Here is a 19,657-nt window from a genome sequence, read left to right as displayed (position 1 = left end):
ATAGTTGGAACTAATGCTCAAACTATCAATAAACAGTAACATACTAAAGAGGTAAAACTTTTCAAAAACAATGGCAGTCCATGATTGAGGATGGGCAGAACAAAATTGCATTATAATTTAGAAAATGTATAAAGATATTATCAAATTCATATGCAATATTTATTATTTTAAGAGAGGAATTTATTTTTCAGAGACCTAGATTAAGGAAGTAATTTATCTGGATTTCCAAGATATATTCAGATATAAACACACATTTAAGGTTGGAATAGGTAGCTCTATGTCTCACCCCATAGAGAGGGCAAGTTCTCTTCTACAATACTCCATTATACAGCCACTTTCGATAATAGTTGTTGATGGAAATAATCAACTCTGCAAAAATAATAACTAACGTGGTTTATATCTAAGCATGAATTTGTGAGATCTAGGCCAGAGAGGAGGCAAAACATGCCTCTCCCTCGGTGTGATCCAGTACAGGAATTCCTTTAATCTGATTTTGAGAGTGGGAGAATTTAGTGAAGAGCTTTTCATTGGCCCAAAAAGGTGGGACATGTGGAAGTGGGACTTGTAAGTTTTAGGAAGGAATTAGCAAGAGTGTTCTTTAACAAAGATAAGAGCTTGTATACAGTCACAAGATACTGTCCTGAAGACAGGATGTTGGAAGAGTCCTGTTATCAATGAGTCAAAATGGTCTGCTAATGATTATGGGTGGGACTTACCCATTAAAGGGATACTATGCCAGGGTCAAGATGTAGGGGGGGGAGATTTTTTGTTATCAAATGGGCCAAAGTGGCCTGTTAATGTCTATGGGTGTGACTCACTCCAGGCCCTCTGGAAGGGATTGTAGAAATAGGAAAAAGCAGTCAGACTTCTGTTCTCATAGAGTAATGGCATTTTCAACAATTCCCTTAGGAAATTCTTTCAAAATATAAAATTTAATATCCGCCATTTTTTAATAGTTTTTTCTTACATACAATTGAGTTTAATTAATGAATTTCACAACTATATTCTACGAATACTCTGATAGGACATTTTAGCTTCTTTCAAAATAACCTTTTCCCCTAAACATTATAAAAGCTATTGTATCCCTTATCGTTGAAGCCATTATATTTATAGAGAGTCCAAATTACTCTTAAGATATCAATATATTTAAAAATCAACTTAAATTTTTGTAATTAGTCTCTCAATTATTTGAATATACCTGTACCCAAGGGCTTAATCTTGCAGTTATCTGCTACTCATTAGAGGTATGTCTCAGAATAATTGCTAATAATTGCTTCGGTATCTTTCGGCTTTAAAGAATTGTTTTGTTATTTATCCAGTGAATCTGGATCTGTGAAGAATCTGAAAAATTCTGTTGGTTAAAAGAATTATGAACTGTCTGACATGATTAAGTGGTTAGATAGAATATAGAAAGTAACCCAATTATGCCTTAGCTCGTGATATTCTTAGTTGCTTCAACTCCAAATTAAGGTGGGATGTAAGTAGTTTTGAGTGTGGCCATTTTGCCCTTGTTAATACCATTTACACAGTCCAATTATTATCTTAGTGAAAGTATATGCTGTGCATTCTTACCAAAGTTTATAGGAGTATCATTGTTTTCGCTCTTTTTAATGGAAATTATTGACTCATAATGTTTTATATTCAATTCTTATGTTAGCTTGCTGATTTAGGGCTCAGTACACTCTCTCTATATATATTTATATATATGCACACACACCCACACACATATATTTTCTTATTTCAAAAATGTATAGTAAAATATTGACAATGTGCCAGGCCATGGTAACAGATGTTAAAATGTAATTATCAAAAAGCAAAGTACTGGGACCCATAGTTGGCATAATGGCTATGTTGTTGGACTCCCAGGTAGTCGACTACAATGTGAGTCCCAGACTCGGTGGCTTAAACTCACACAGGGTGCGTGTGCGTGCATATCCAAGATCTTAAGAGGAGAATGAGGAGAAGGTATTGCAGCATGGCCATCACCCCTGGGGGGTGATTTCTCACTTTCTATCTCTCTGTCTTCCTCTGTTTTTCTGGCAAGTGCATAGGCCCTATAGCAAAAACCTCTAAAAAAAAAAAAAAAAAGCAAAGTACCTGACTTTGTGGTGCTTACATTCTACTATTAGAGAGAGAGACCATTAATAACTACAATGGGTGGGGAACAGTGGATGGCATAATGGTTATATTGCTGGACTCTCTCATATTCAACCACAGTTCAGATTCTAGACTCAGTAGCTTAAAATTCACACCAGGTACATGTACATGCAAGCCTAAAAACCTAAGAGGAGAACGAAGGCTTGAAGGTCATGCCAGGTGCATGCGTATTCATATCCAAAATCCCAAGAGGAGAATGAAGAAGGGATTGTGGCATGGCCCTACTCCCTGGGGTGTGATTCTCACTTTCTGTCTCTCTGGCAAGCACATACATCTTCTAGCAAAAATCAAAAATAACTAAGTAAATAAATAAATACATAAATGCAAGGGGCACTCCAAAAGTTCATAGAAAAATGTACATAATGAAAACACTATTCATGGATTTAAAATACAAAATCTATGCACCAAAATAAATTCCAACTTTAGCTTCATTTTTCCATTATGTTTTAAGTTCTCTTGTAAATTTATTGTGGCAGATTTGATGAGTGCTATCAAAAAATAAAAAACATAAATAAAGGTGATGGGGTTAGCAGGTGGTGTGGTGGTTGGGATGCTGGACTTCCACATGGCCGATTGTAGTTTGAGTCCCAGACTAGAGGCTTGAAACTCATGCAAGGTACATGTGCATTTATGATTTCTTGGTTTCTGTCTCTTGGTCTTTCTCTATCTTTCCAGTGATTTCTCACACCAAATAGAAAAAGAAGAAAGAAAGAAAGAAAGAAAGAGAGAGAGAGAAAGAAAAAGAAGGAAAGAAAGAAAGAAAGAAAGAAAGAAAGAAAGAAAGAAAGAAAGAAAGAAAAAGGAAAAAAAAATTGAATAAGGAGCTAGGATGAGCAGAGGATATCATTTTTTCCCAACAGTCATTTACTTATTTGTTCCATGAATGAGAGATAGACACACACACACACACACACACACACACAGAGAGAGAGAGAGAGAGAGACAGACAGAGAGCTAGAGAGACAGCAGCCCTACCAGGCTCCCAACAGCCATCCCCAGATCCTGGGCATGCATGTGCCTGGCATACTTAGAAAGATCTCTGAACTGGAATGTGAGACCTTCCCCTGGGGTCAACCTTGCAGAGCATCACATCTCACCACTGCAGCATTGTACAGGACCTGAATACTATTATTCTTAATGCATTGATAAAATAATTGTGTAATTAGATATTAGAAAATGCCTCTACAAAGATTTGATTTTTGAGGAAAAACCCAAATAAGGTAAAGGATGAAGTATTGTAAGTCCAATAAGAACACTATTTCAGGAATAATTACTGGCAAATTCAGAGATGCTGACACCACACTAAGTCTGGTATATGGAAGGTACAGCCAGTTCACTGGTGTGTCAGGGCAGCAGCATGTGAGGAGGGAGGTGGGCATCATATCAGAGTAGGGTAGGAAGATCTCAAGAGGCTTTCTGACCATAGATAGGAGTGTGGCTTTTACTCAAATGGGATTGAAAGCAGAGGAGTGAGGCATTCTGCTTTAAATATTCTGTTAGGTTGAATAATAGACCCCCAGTTATATTCACATCTCAGTTCCTGGAACATGTGAATATGTACCTTACATGACAAAAGATTTTGCAGATATGATAAGGTTAGGAATTTCATTTTGAGATGAGAGGATTATCCTGGATGGTTTAGGTGAGCCCTATGTAATCACAAGGGTTTACATAAGAAGTGAGACTGAAGGACTCAAGAGGAAAACGTGTTGTGATAATAGAAACAGTGATTGGAATGGCATACTTTAAAGATGGAGGAAAGAGCCACATACCAAGAAATGCAGATGGCCTCTAAAAGCTTGAAAATGGAAAGGGAAAGGATTCTCTCTTCAGTTTTCAGAATAAACCAGCCCTGTTGAAATCTTGACTTAGCCCAGTAAAATTGACTTCACCTATATATGGGGTCTAACTCTTCTCTCGCAAGTATGATGCTAGTAGTTAGAGATTGGAACATAGACTGTAGAAAGAGCAGAAGTGAGTCTTAGGAAATGACAGTGGCTTAGGTTACTGAGGTTGGAGGGGAATTGGTAGACTAAGGAACTTGTTAAATGATCAGCTCTCTTGTTTGAGTAAAAGACAGTTATTGTATTCATGTTCTATTGCTGAGTAGTGAATTACAGATATTTAGCAGCTTACAGCAATGCACATTTATTATCTTACTTTTCATTCTTTATTATCTCAGTGTTCCAGGTGGGCTCAATGTGTTTAGGGTCTCCCAAAGCTGAAATCAAGGTATCAGTTGGGCTGGACATTTATCTGGAGGCTTTGAAGAGGCATCCACTTCCAGCTCATCAGATTCTTGGTAGAATCTAGTTCCTCGTGGTTGTAGGACTCTGTTGTGATGGCTGCTTTCAGAGTCTTTCCATTTTGTCCCTTCATCTTCAAAGCCAGCAAAGGTACATTGAATTCTTCTCCTTCTCCAATTTTAAATCTGAGTTCTCAAATGCTACCAACTGGACGAAATGTTTGTTAAGGACTCATGTGATTATGATAAACCTAGCCATAATCTCTTTTGATCAACTAATTAGTAATGTTATTACACCTGTGAAGTCCATTTTGTCATACAATTCAACATAAATACTAGTGTGACATATTATATCTACAGTCCCAAGGGCTAGATATGAAGGGAGGAGCATTTTAGATTTATGCCTAACAGGTGGAAAGAATGATATACATTTTTTTTCCTGAATTGAGCAACCAGGTGATCAGTGTGACCAATATGATAAAACTAAATTCAGAGAGGATATTAGGTTTGAAGAAGAAGAAGGAAAAAAAAAGTAAATAAGTATGCAATTTGGAAATGGCAGTTAGTATTCCAATGATGCTGATGAATAGGTAGTCTAATATATTGATATGGCCCTTAGGAGGAGGAAAACGGACTGGAAACATATATTGGGACATTATCAGCGCATATGTATTATGTAACGTGGCATAATTATGTGAGTGCACTTAGAGTGAGTGTAGACAAAGAATACTGAGCCTCCACCATGTAGGCGACTAGAAAATGCTGTGGTGTCATCAAGGAAACTAAAGCTGACAGGCCAGTAGTAGAACTAAGAAGTCAAGAGAGAAGGAGCACTGGTAGGACGGAAATGTCTTGGACTTTACCCCAAACCTACTGAATCCGAATTTCTACAAGGGGCCAGGCAATTTATGTATGAATAAGCCCTCCAGGTAGTTCCGTTACATAATAAAGTGAGAGAACTTAATTGTTTGGATCACTGGGAAAGAACAAAATGGAAAGACATATCATTACTATAATAAGCATGTAAACACTCAAGAGGCACTGAGCTATGTTATATTTAATTCACAGTGATGGTAAGATAATCCACGTGTAACACACACACACACACCAACACACACCTCCAAATCACCATAATTATCAATTATGAGCCACAATTGAGATTTTATTCTATGTGAAAGCTAATTCTTTGGACTTTTCTAAAACAAATAAATTAGAAACCAGCAGGTAGTGTGGCAATTAAGGTGTTGGACTCCTGCGTGATTGAATGCAGTCTGTGTCCTGGAAGTAGTGGCTTGAAAATTACGCTAGGCACATCCCCAAAATAGTGAGAGAATGGAGGAGAAAGAATTGCGGTATAGCCATGTTCCTTGAGGGTGATTTCTCACTTTCCCTCTCTCATTCTCTCTCCAGGGAGCAGACATACCCTATGGCTAAAATCTAAAAAGCAAACAATAATAAATTAATAAATGATTGTGCTTTAATTTATTAATAATTTAGTAAAATATTTCTCTCAATTTTTCCAATGTTTACAATTGTCTCGGATAAAATTCTGTTCTCTCTAAAGACCCTGAAAAGTAGAATTTCTAGCACAGAAATTTGATGAGAAAAAACAATGCACTTATAAGTGCTCCAGATAAAAACAGACCACTAAGCAGGAAAATGAATTTGACATGATTCTCCCCCTATCCTGGCTATTATGATTAAATATATCTGGAATATGGGAAAGGTGAACATTGTGGAAAGACAAATTACTTCACAACATTGTTTACTATTGGCTCGAATTCAACACCAATTTTTAATTGCTCCAGTTGCAATCTGAATAAAGTATGGCATTGTCTAGGCTTTTTGTATAAAATCGAAATATAGAAATGGTGCAGTTTGCTTCCATTTAAATATACTTAAACAGGTGAATTTATTTCATGTTTTCAATTCAAAACTATCTGGAATATCTATGTGTAGGGTAAATCAATAAGAGGTGTTGTTTGGAACCTGGTTTTGGACAGTTTACCAGTTGCCTTTTATCCCTAAGTTGTAACCTGCTGTGATATGATGCTTTAAGAGAAAATGCAGTTATAAAAATGGTTCAGAATTAAACTTTTAAATCATTTAAAAAAAACTAGAAACTAAAACTTTTTAAAGGGGACATATCAGAGAAATAGGTTTTTTTTTAACTTGGATTTCTGTTTAAAATTATTATCTAACTTCATTAATTAACACCTTAGATATATTCTTTTACATCAGATAATATTTAGCAAATTTTTCTGAAAAATAGTGAAGTTGTAAAAAATGAAGAGTGATTCAGGATATAGAAATATTAGAAATATACAATGAGGTTTTTTCTTTTTTTGAGAGAGAGAGAGTTTTCCTATAGGGTGCTTACACTCACTGGTGATATAGAGACAGAGAGACAGAAAGAGACAAATCACCTCCTGGGGAGATGACAATGCTACAATCCCTTCTCTTCCATTCTCCTCTTAGGATCTTGAGTACTCATGCACATGCAGTCATCCTGAGTTTTCAGCTGCTGAATCCTTGACTCAAACCACAACTCAAACTGCAGTTCACTACATGGAGTCCACCAACATAACCAATGGCCATCAGCTGGTCCCACGAATGAATTTTTTAAATGAAAGACCTCAAATATCATTGTTAGAAATGATGAACTTTAAAATAAAGTAAATATGATCTTCAGTTCTGTAAATAAGATGTTTCATATCTAGCAATTTGTTCAGAATTTAAAAGTTGGTTTAAATAAAAGGAAGGTCGGTCAAATTATGTGGTCATCATTCGATTGATTACAACATAAAATACTAACGGTGAATATATGAAACTATCAGAGACAATTTTCTTTTCATCATTTACTTTAGCAAAGAAAAGGCAGTTGTTACTCATGTGATGTAGAAGAAGGCTAAAGATGTTAAAGAAGTGCTCTCCATTCTTTGTGAGCTGGAAAGTCTGTCCAAATAGCAATATCCTTTCTGGCAGAGACTCTGCTGCTTGGGGTGGCCATGTCTTATTGTATTTGGATTGTCTCCATCTGCAAATGTTGACTTTTCATCTGTGACCAAGGAAAAAATCTGTATGAGGAACGTGCAAAACATTTAATCCTTGTTTACTTGTTAACCAAAGGTTTTGTCAAATCCTGCTGGTGTGAGCTTTTCTGTGTTTCTCAAAGTGACTGTAGATACATTCACAATGCTATGCTTAAATATGAGCTATAAATAAAGCTCTCATAAACCATTAGGCTTTTATTTAGAATTAGAAATACAATTATTCTGAATATAATGTCATGTTCTGAAAACTAAATATGACCTAAGTATTAGACTCCTCTACTAGACAAATAGATTTATCATTTATTTACTCTAGCTCATTAGTAAAATGAAAATAACACTGAAAATCTGATTATCAGGTTATATCGACAAACCGTATTAATATTTAATTAAAGAACTAAAGAATTTATTGAGGTCATTCATGAAGACTAAGTCTTTTCCCATCAATTTATAGATGAGATAATGGGAACTAAATCTTAAATCGCTTTTTCAGTTAATGCTTATTCATTATCTTACAAGGTCTAAAAGCTCTTTCTGTGTTGGCTCTAGATATGGTGATCATATGACTTGAGATTCTTAATTTCTTCTAGATATTCTATGCAACATTCTTGTCGGGCCTAATATGAGTTGAATCAAAGGATATTAAATAAATGAATGTATGTGTGGATGGATGAATGAATGAAAAACATTTCTCTCATAAATGTACTCAAATTTGTCACGTCTATCTTTGGATTTAGAGGGCCTTTGTAACAGATCTATACTACTTGATTGTCGGTGTCCGCCCCAGGGCTTGGGTCTGGCTGAATCATGATCAGAGGGCTGCTGGTGAGGAAGAGAAAGAGGATGAGAAAGAGAAAGCCCTCCATCTTGCCAGGACCGGGGAATTGGAAAGAACGAGACAAAGGGATAGAGTAGAAATGGACACAGACAGCCTGAGCCTAGATAGCCCAAGCAACTTGTCCCGCCCAGATGAACTGGACATCTTTATTTATAGTACAAGGAGACATTACACATGTATGTTTCATGACACTTCACGGATTAGTTGCCAGGTTACAGACAATAAGAAGCAGTTAACAAATCTATAAGGGATTAGTCATACCCAGGGCCAGGTGTATCCCTTGGTGGTAATCCCATCTAGAGCAAATCTCATCTTCTCTTCTAATGCAGAGAACTAGCTGTTAGGTGTGGGGAAGGAGCTAAAGAACTTCTCCATAAGGAGTGCACCACCACACCCAGAGTAGGCTAAAGAACCTTTCAGATGCAGAGCAGAGATTGGACTTTACTAATTGGGGTCAAGATGTTTCTTGAAGTCCATCAGATGTGTCTGTTGGAACGCCCCTAGTAATTTCCACCCTTGCTCTGTCTGCAGCCAAGGTCAGGGAAAGACAAGTTACAAGGTTCTGCCAAACCCCAAAAGAGCATGTGGTGTTTGCTCAGCGCATATCCCCACACCTCAGATTCTCTCTCTTAAACGTGTCCCCACACTTGATACTAAATCTTGAGTTACAATGACAAATAAATTGAAGTCTTCTTGTTTTACTGTGTAAGATCAGAGTAATAATTAAATAATTATTCTGATTCAACATTGGCTTAGTAGTATTAAACGGACATAGAATAAAGTAGTCTCCAGTAGAAATTAAGTCTTTAAATGGATTGAGAGCAATGCTGAAAAATTTCCTCTATGCAAACTCATATTTGTAATTAATTTTTACTATACTTAAATTGGAATCAAATTTACTGATATGTAATAGCAACTGTTCAAAAAATTCAGAGCCATCAGGATGGAATATTGGATATATAGCTGTCTAGCATGTGAATTTTCCTGACATTTCATTCATTTTTTTAAGCCTCTCCAGAATTATATAAACTTTCAGTTTTAGCTTTCCATTATAGATAATAATTACACAACAATGATAAGAAATTGGTACGCTAATTGTTATGTTATGTTACGTCTTCCCTTAAAAGAGAAAAAAAGTAAACCGATACAGTAATAAAACTAAATTTTTGTTACATTAGTCTCTTAGAAACACTAAAATTAACTTAAAATGAATGGGTGAGAATATTTGTTTCACTAAAAATGTTATTAAATAAAGATTATTTAGGGCAAGGAGCAAGTATAAAAATTAAGATTTTTTATTCTCAAACTATTAATAACAGCAACTCTAGAGCGAAATTTTCAGATAAAGATCTATCTAAAGTGAAAATTTATTTAAATAACTGTGTTTAAATAGTACAAAAACTTCTTTACCAAGCCTAAGTTAATGAGTAAGTCTTTTAAGATGTCTGGTGAAGCACAAGTCTTGGTGTATTACACACTCATTCTACCAGGTCTTGAAGAAATACAGGGAAATTGGAATTTAAGAACAAGCATTTTATCATGGAGGTAGCAATACATGTTCTTATAACAGTGAAAAAAGGGACACTTTTATGTGACAATCAGATGTGTATTGCATTGACGAGGAACTTTTCTATAGTAAAACTAAACAAAATTAAAAAAAATAGTGAGGTGTGATGAATATGATCCAACATGATAATGAAAATGACTGTCTTATTTTATAGTTGAATTCTGAGACTCTCTTTAGACTTATTTATCTAACAGTAAAAATTCTATGAAAAAAGTCACTCCTGTAAATGTCTGAAACTTCATACAGCTTGAAATATATAACCAGGAATTCAAAAGATCTTATGAGTTTGTTTAATACCAATGTCTAGCTTTGGAATGAAAATGTTTCAGATAATCAGGTTGAAAACTAGCGTGTTCACAGGCCAGAAGCTACTTGTTAATTACTGCAGTGAGTTAATTAATGAAGTGACAATCATGTTTGCCTATCTCACGATGAAATGAGATCATGAACCACTCAAGTGCCCTACCACTTACATGCACAGCCGAAATTCCATTCACTGAATCGTGTCACATTGGACGACAGCAACCTTCATTTCCAAAAGTCGTCATTCAGGCAGATTTCTGACAGTCTCTCATACTTAAATCCTTGAAAAATGTTTTGTTTTGAGTGAGAAGGTGAGGTGTGAAAGATGAAGAGTAATATACTTGAAAACCTGATACAAATATTAACTGAGACAACTTTACAGGAGTGTTTTATTATATGCTTTTGATTTTGCTTTCAAAATTTAAATATAGAGACAGTTGACTGGGTACAGTTTTATCAGCAATTTAGACATTAAAAAATCAAGACTAAGGAAACAGATCAAAGCTTGTGAAAGGGAATAAATAACTTGAATTTTAAAAAGTCAATAAAGTTTCAGTGTTAAAAAAGCCACATGGAGGGTTTTTCTTACCTTATTTTTTAAACAGAAGGAAGCAAATGAGTATTGGGTCATTTGAAAAATCATGAGGTATTTTTCTATGCAAACATGTGTCATGACTTTTCCAAAGATCCAATATATTGATGAAATCATACAAATGAAGTACATGTAGTTCAGAATCCTTCTCAGGATCCTAAACAGACACTACATGACAAAGCACGAATAGAACATTACACAATGTACCAAAAAAAAAAAAATGGAAATAATGGGGAAAAGGCACATCCAGGGAAACACATGCACATCCACTTCCACGTACAAATGCATCAAATCTAACAACATCCATAAAGAATACAGCACAGTGACACATGTGATATATGTTAGATTTTCATAAATGTTTTTTGATGGTATGTATGACTGAAAAGTAAATGTAATTATTTATCAATTAATAAAATTACTTATAATTATTATAATAAGTGTATATGTTTAAGATAAGGAATTATCATTTAATACATAGAGTTTTTGCTGTATTAAACAAAGATGTCCTGAAATTTTAAATGTCATATGTTTTATGGAGGATCGTAGATTCTTTTCTTTCTTTTTAAATTTTTTTTGGAGAGGTTTTTGCTATAGGGCATGTGTGCTCGCCAGGAAGACAGAAAGAGACAGAAAGACAGAAAGCAAGAAATCACCCACCCCCCAGGGGGAATGGCTATGCTGCAATCCCTTCTCCATTCTCCTCTAGGGATCTTGGACATGTACGCACACACACACAGTGTGGTTTAAACGGCCGGGTTTGGGCCTCAAACCACAGTCAGCTACATGGGAGCCCGCGGCGTAGCCATTATGCTGTCTGCTGCTCCCCATAGATTATTTTTAATTCTAGTTTAGAAAATGTCAATTTTCAGTATCAACAATTTTTAAAGAATTATTTTATTTAACCTTATTTATTTATTTATTTATTTTTATTTTACCAGAGAGAGACAGAGTGAGAGAGAGAGAGAGACAGAGAGAAAGAAGGAAAGTGAGAAAGCAAGCTGCCAGGTCTGGGACTCAAACTGCAGTCAGCCATGTGGGAATCTAGCACTTTAACCACCACTCCACCTGCTGGGCCATTTTTTAAAGAATGCTTTTCTCCTTTTTAAAAACCTAAGAAAAATTCAATTAGGGGTTCTGAATATGAGAAAAATTATTTAGAATCTAAGTAATAATTAATATACATCAAATGATAAATATATAGATAGAGATATAGAGACTGTTTTAGAGAGCTAGTGGAATAAATGTGTTCTCTTTAATAGTTCATCTTCAGATTTAAAAAAAAATTGTGTGTGTGTTTGTGTGTTTCCTTTATCAACTTATGACACTGACTTTAATGGAGGAAAACTCAGAAGAATTACTATTTCACAAAGTAAAAGTCATACTTTTTGTCTTGTTTTCCCCTTTGGTAGCACAGTAACTACTAGGAATTATAAGAAAAAAACATAAAATGTTCACAACTTAATGTTATGTCCTAAATAAAAACATATCAAAACATAAAGTATATTATATTTTCCAATAGTGCAGTTTATGCTACAAGTATAGGAGCAAATTGGTTTAAAAGTTTGTTGTTGTTGTTTAACACTGTTTTCTCTCAGTACTGATGCTAGTTCCCCCTTCTTTTTTTATTGGAGAGTTTTCTCTTTTTTAAAATTTTTAACTTTTGACATAGGACTTGTGAGATTGCTGGAAAGACAGAGAGACAGAAAGTGAGAAATCACCCTCCAGGGAGATGGATACTTTGCAATTCCTTCTCCTCCATTCTCCTCTTGGGATTTTGGGCACACATGCACATGCGTCTGGCATGACTTTCAAGCCTCCGGGACTGGAATTTGAACCTCAGTCAGCCATGTGGGAATTCAGCGATGTAACCATTATACCATCTGCTAGTTCCTAGTTTCTCCTAAAGCAGCTTATCCACACTGCACCATTTCCCATCTTGAGATTTTACATTTCTGGGTCACTAACCATTCACCTCTTTTGCCCCAGGGAATCAGTTACTAGGCAGTGTGGAATAGCTCCTATTCTCTGCTGCCTGAAAAATTATTCAAATTATTCAATCCTTCACTATCCCTAGAGACCTAGTTGACTCTGCCCCCACTTTTTATACATTAACTACATTGTAGAGCTCCCGTTTATATTTACCCAACTCCTAGGTGTCACTCGTAGTGTGCCTCTGCCTAGCAGGCTTCTCTTGTTTGGAGCTGTAAGCACCACAAATGTAAGACTTTCATCTGTTGGAATGTCATACTGTGTGTCCAGCATAAATCTCACCCAAATATCTTCCTAAAGACTTACCTAAAAATCTGAATAACCTGGGCCATCTGGTAGCTCAGGGATTAAAGAAGTGGGATCCTACATGGCCCAGCATGATTTGAATTTGAACTCAGGAGACTTGCTTTATCAAAATCCTTTACATTTGTTTGCAAGAATGAATCATGGGAAGTACAATTCTCAAAGAGCAGTAATATTATCTAATAAATACAAACTCATATTTTCCAAGTTAAATATTTTGCATGGTACATTATTAACACTTTACCTATAAAGGTCTTCATCTATCAATTATCTTGAAGAACATCAAATGAAAGAAATGATATAACTTGGAGCAAAGTCTGTTCTTTGGCAAGAGAAAAGCCTCCTTCAATCAGTGAATTGTCCTTATTCCTTCCAAATCATACCCTTTTCTCCTCTTAGTTCACTATTTTTTGTTGTTGTTGGTGGTGGTGGTGTTATTGTTTTTTAAAGTTCTGTCATAGAGCACATGCATTCACCAGAGAGAGAAAGAGAAAGTAAAAAATCACCCTGCCACACACACTAAGGGGGTGGCTACATACCAATCCCTTCTCTTCCATTCTCCTCTCAGGATTTTGGGCACACATTCACAGGCAGTTGACTTGAGTTTCAAGCCACCAGGTGCAGGACTCTAACCTTGGGTCATGTGGGAGTCCAGTGCCTTAACCACCATACCACCTGCTGGGCCCAGTTAAGTCATTGATTTTAAGGCAATTCTTTCTTTCTGAGCTAGATCCTAGTCCTGTGAACAAAGTGCTGACCCTTATTTTGTTCATTGTGATGATCCTAGAGCCTGTCTCAGTGCCTGCACACATACATGTCCAGTAAATTGTCGTGATATAAATAAATGTTAATGGTTCTAAATTTTTTTCTTAAAATATACCACAATATTTATGGATATACATACAAGCACATCATTCTCAATAGTTGGGTAATATGTCCTAACTTTTTAAGAAGGTAGTACATGTCTGATAAGGCTCATTTAAAAATAATCTTGCTTATGCTCTTTTTTGGATGAGTTCAATAAAAACTTGTCTCTAATGACCCAGCTGAGGTAGCTGTAATTCTTACCCCCCACCCCCCCCGCTTTGGAGATATTAATGATAAAAGAAAAATTTATTTATGACTAGAAAAGTAAAGATTAAGGGATGGCTTCTAGGCTTCAAGATATGTTACACATCAAATCAGTGATTAACTACTTTATCTCTATTAATGTCTAGAAAGGAGTGAATATATTTAACAGAGAAGTTAAATAATTCATTTATTAACTGTCACAAGGTATTGCTACACAAAAGAATTTGCTGTTGAGGAAGGCTTTGGTGTGAAGTTTGTGAAATCAGCATCTTCTATTATAATTACTTAAGGTCTGCCTTTAAGCAGAGGATATCTTTAATAATTCTCAGAACATTTTCAACCTCATCAAATTTTAATTAACAATTACCATTGTTCATAGATCATCACTATCGCGTAGCACTCTAAGGGACTCAGAAAACGGATAAGCCCTTTTCTTTTCCATCAATGGATTTTAATCTAGTTGGAAGAAAACAAAAATAGAGCTTGCCTAAGTACAAAACTTCCCCCACCAGACAAAAATGGCATTAAGGTGAGAGCTGATGGAGCTCAACTAAGATATTTGCTATTCATGAATAAAGGAGGATCTGTAGAAATCTTCAAGATGTGTATGACACATGAATCTGTGCAGTAGTTGTGGCAGTTCACTGTGGCATATGGGTTCCAAGCTGAACTTTGAAGGAATGAGTAATTAAATGAAAACAGATCAGGCAAAAAATACTTTCTGAGTCTATGATTCTAATGCAAAGAGCATAGATTGGTTTAAGCAAAATGTATTAGCTGTGTGGATTCAAGGTTACTAAGTACACCAAAGGGAACCTACAAGTGAAAAATTAGTTTGAACTGTTAAAATGTGGACAGATTAGAGAGGGCAAAGAGAGGCTCATAGAGAGGTGTAAGTGAAATATCTGAGGAAGTGAGTAATCACTGGCAATTCCTGAAAAAAATAGTTTTAAGTAACAAATGTGTATTTAAACAAAATAAAACTGTTTGCTGTTGAGGGTATGGGGATATGGAACAGAGAGGATGGAATTTAAAGGTTATTCTAAAGAGCAGAATTTTAGACTTTAAAAAATGACCGAAATTTGAATTTGAAGGAAACATTTCATTTTAGCCACATCTGGTGTCAAATCGGATATCACTTGAGGTTGCTGTGTCATATTTTTGTCATCAACTATTGCCTGTCTCATCAGGTATTTTTTCATAACCAAAATGATTTTAGAAATTAGAGTGAACAGAGTTTTAGCCAAGATTTACATTTATTACAGCTATGTTGTTATTTTAATTGTTAACTAACCAAACTTGCAGGTATGATTTCTTCATTTTCTTCTACATTTTTTTTCTCTAATGACTTTCTGCTTTTGAAAATACTTTCTGCTTCAGGCATTCTTGTCTATCCACTTAACCTCATTTGTAACATCAATTCCTCATTTTCAAGCTATCACTTCTCACTTGATTGTTTAATCAAGAAAAAAAAAATATCCCCCAACTTATTCCCTAAATATTTGGCTACTGTCATTTACAGTAAAGAACTGATTTCCTATTCAAACACTCAGAAAGAGTTTATTTTGAAATTCTGGGTAAAAATGTATGTTCTGAATTGTCTGCTGGTATAGGGGGAAAAAAGATTAACTCTGTGATGACTTTTTCCCCTCTGAATACTAGATACCACGTGATTCAATTTGCAACTTAGCTTCAGTTTTATATCTTAGAAATTTAGAAAATAATTAAGTTTCAGGGAACCAAACACTATCTTTGTATACAAATGGCTTCTTTTACTTGGATTTCAGAATGCTTGCCTTTGACCAGATATGTCTTTACTGAGTTCTTTAACTAAAATATTCTTTAAAGTCAGGTCAACAGCAGTGGCATGAATGCTAAGACATTGTGCTCTGCAGGCTGAGACCACATAAGAGACATATTTAACTCCCAGTCCAACCCCTAAAGGCCAGGTGTGGTGGCCTAGACCACAGAGTGAGTCCCCATCTGGAAAAAAATAAAATAAAAGAAAGATTTGTAGTCCCAGCAGGAAGACTGAGGCAAGAATATGATGACATAGGAAGGCTCTGTCAAAAAAATAAGAGAGAAAGAAAAAGAGAAAAAGAAAAAAAATTCTTTAAAATGAATACTTAATTTTTTAAAAATGTTGCAAAAACATTTTCACATAATCTTATGTAGAATAATCACAAACGTTTACATGGAAATAAATCAATATTTGATACGAATACTTATTTAGTTACATTTCAAGTAATACTTCTGCTTTTGATTTTTGTGGAGTCGTTACATTTACATATCCTTCCTCATTGCACATAAAAACGTTCTACTTTTCATCATTTCTACATATGTGAGCCTTTTCCTGAGAACTTTCATAATACAAATCAATAATTTATATATGCTGAGAAAGACTGAGCAAAGATTATAGAGATATCTGATTTCTTTTAAGTTCATCTCTAAGGTCGGACAATGATATCTTCGAATCACTTAATATATTTTTCATGGGAAATGAGATCACCTTGCCATTTTTCTCTAAGGAGATAATTTTTAAATGACCACCCTAACGACTTTCTTTTCTTATTTTCTCCATCTTCTGTCCTCTACAGATGGGCCTCTGGGTCCCCGAGGATTAGCTGAAGCTACAGAGATGTGCACTCAAGAGTGCTTGGTTTTGGGCCACTCTGATAATTGCTGGATGCCTCCTGGCTTGGGTCCATATCAACACCCAAAATCTCCTCTCTCAACCTTTGCGCCCCAGAAAGAATGGGTCAAGAAGGACAAGCTTGTGAATGGCCACACCCTGACTAGAGCTTGGAAAGAAGACAGCAACAGGAACCAGTTTAATGACCGTAAGCAGTATGGCTCCAATGAAGGCCATTTCAACAATGGCAGCCACATGACAGACATTCCTTTGGCAAATCTGAAGTCTTATAAGCAAGCAGGAGGTTCTATTGAGAGTCCTAAGGAGCACCAACTCTAAGAAAAGACTTTATGGGACCTAATAACTTTAATCTAAATAGACATGCTAATACTGTGTGTGTCAGAGCTTTATGTATTCAATAGATCTCTACAACTATGCCCCTTATAGCAGGGATATCCATAACTTTGTGTTAGCACCATGGAGGAGACAATGTTTTGCAACAAAAGAGAGAAGATAGTTCTACTAGCCATGTGATCTTGTTTACTAGAATTGATTAAACTCTCCAGAGATGTCTCCATTGTGCAATTTTTTTTATTATTATTGCATTTTATTTTGACCCTGGACTGCTGCTATGAACAATAGAATATGCATTTGGAGAGTAAGAAAGTTTCATGGATTAGAGTGACTGACAAACATATCCAGTTAGAAAATTGTGCTTTTTGTCATTGATTTGTGCTGGGACCGCTATACTTGACATTATACTTCAAACAAAACTTAAAAGATAAGCATTAAACCTATTGTGCTGTTAACAACGTTAGTGGACACTTGTAAGTCAATCAGTGTTAAAGTATTTGTAAATAGAAACAAGTTATTATTAACAAACTTTTGTGTACTTATAACGTTCACCTAAAAATGTTGTAGCATAATTCTGTGTTTTATGGTTGCTTATTTCCTTTTTTTTTAATTTACCTCTTTCTTGTTATTTTTCTTGATTTTTTTAAGTGAGGTGTTTCTGCGTTAGTAGTCTGTCTTGACACACATTGTTCAAAGAATCTCAACACTTGTGTTTAAAAACAGGTTCTGATACATACAATATAAGAAATCTTGCTTCTTGTATGATAGCTTATGATGCTGAATTCTGTAAAAAATAAAAATTAAAGAAAAAAGGAAAACTTCATTGAGGAAAAAGAGGACTTCTGCAACAGCTTGTAAATTTGGAACCTATTTTTTTTTAATGTTCTTATTTTCAAAGTAGGCAAAAGTAAAATCACTTAATTAGTACGATTAAGTGAGAAAGTAATGGAAAAGTGTTATCCGTCAAAAGTGGTATAATATCCTGTACTTGTCACTCATGCAAAACTAATGTATCAAAATTAGCATATATGGAAGAAAATAACTATTCAAAAATAGTTTCAATTGGGCAAATGTGTGTCTACAACTTTGTTGAAATGACAGAGTTTGTGTTGATCCTCATATACAATAATGTTGTTGTAACACAAGTGTTATTAGACCATAGCCACAAAATATTTAATGTGTTGTGCCTTCATGATGTAACAGAACATTCTCCAGGTAGGGTAGTTGGGGGAAATAAAGGGATAAAACTCTAATTATTGCTGTTTAACTGTTTGTTATCATAGTTGGTCAATGCCTGGCAGGTACCAGCATAACGTCACTTAGGTCAAACCAACGGAGTGACGACTAATGTTAATAAGATCTCAGTTGCACGTGCAAACAAATCCAAATTCGAACATTCTTAGGAGGTTTTTGTTAAGGCATGACAGATGATTTAAACAAATAAATAGCATGCAACAAAATGTCTTTATTGAAAGAAGTGAAAGTTACCTTAATGCCACGGTTCACCATCAGTTTAAAAGTAAAAAAAATAATAAAACAAAAAATTAAAAAAAAAAGGTTTGCTAATCTGATAGTTAATTTGTTCTTACCAAAAATAAAATTACTTTGTAAATAGCAGTTCACATTTTCCACAGTATACTGGAAAATAATGGGTAGGGGTGCATTGCTTATTGAAGTACATTTTTGTCGGTTGTGAGGGGTGTTTGATGACTTTGACAGAATAAATATCTAAACAATTATCCTTGTTACTGCTTTGCCAGTTCTACGTTATTTACAATTATTCAGCTCTTGCAATAAATGTTCTGAATTCCTGATTGTAGTGTGTTCATTCTTGGTCAACATCCAGAGTGATTATTTATACTCCAATTGTTGGATAAATATATGTTGATAAAAAGTTAACTTTTATTTTCAAATCAAGGGAGATTTGTTGGGGTTTAATATCCATCTTCTGAAATCTGATTTCAATCTAAGAGTTAAACTTCCCTAGTGGTGCTTTCTAGGGAATTCATGAAGAAAGTTGGTTCATTCCCTAGCCAAAATTCATATAAAGTTTCATCAAAAGGTTTCATTCATGTAAGTTTTGTTATTAAATCACTAGTCAGAAATAGCACATAACACTAATCAGCGAGGTCGTCGTCTTGCCACTTTGTCAATTAAATAAGATTTTATGAAACAAACTCTTTTATTACTAAGCAAGGCAAAAGACCATTCTGGTATTATGGTCTTAATACCAAGGCCAAAGTTTCACCTACTTTTTTTTTTTTTTTTGAGTTTTGCAATAAGGTGCATGTACTCCCCAGGGGGGGCATAGGGGGCAGAGAGAGAAAGGAGAGAGAGGAGAGAGAGAGAGAGAGAAAATGAGAAGTCGCCCCCAGGCAGGATAGCCACACCACAATCCCTTCTATTCCATTCAGCTCTCAGAATATGGTGTGTGCACACACACACATAGACATGCACCTGTATTTTTCAGGCCCCTGGGTCCAGGACTCAAACAGGGCAGTTGGCTATGTAGAATCTTGGTGCCTTAAACACCACTCTACCAGCTGGACCCATCTG

At 35.3% G+C, this 19,657-nt stretch overlaps 1 protein-coding gene across 4 annotated transcripts in view; it reads left to right on the top strand.

Annotated features, from left to right (window-relative positions):
* Positions 1–17,565, top strand: part of PCDH9 (protocadherin 9) — a 1,049,538-nt gene extending 1,031,973 nt beyond the window's left edge. For all 4 annotated transcript variants that reach the window (XM_006159778.2, XM_006159777.2, XM_006159781.2 and 1 more), the window contains one exon: positions 16,713–17,565. In XM_006159778.2, coding sequence (XP_006159840.1) covers positions 16,713–17,086 — 374 coding nt within the window. In that variant the 3' untranslated portion in view covers positions 17,087–17,565. The remainder of the gene's footprint in view (positions 1–16,712) is intronic.
* Positions 17,566–19,657: the final 2,092 nt, after the last annotated feature.

The sequence above is a fragment of the Tupaia chinensis genome, unplaced genomic scaffold (genome assembly GCF_000334495.1).
Source record: "Tupaia chinensis unplaced genomic scaffold, TupChi_1.0 Scaffold000658_2, whole genome shotgun sequence".
NCBI classification, from domain to species: domain Eukaryota; kingdom Metazoa; phylum Chordata; class Mammalia; order Scandentia; family Tupaiidae; genus Tupaia; species Tupaia belangeri.
This window is presented reverse-complemented; position numbering and strand designations above follow the sequence as displayed.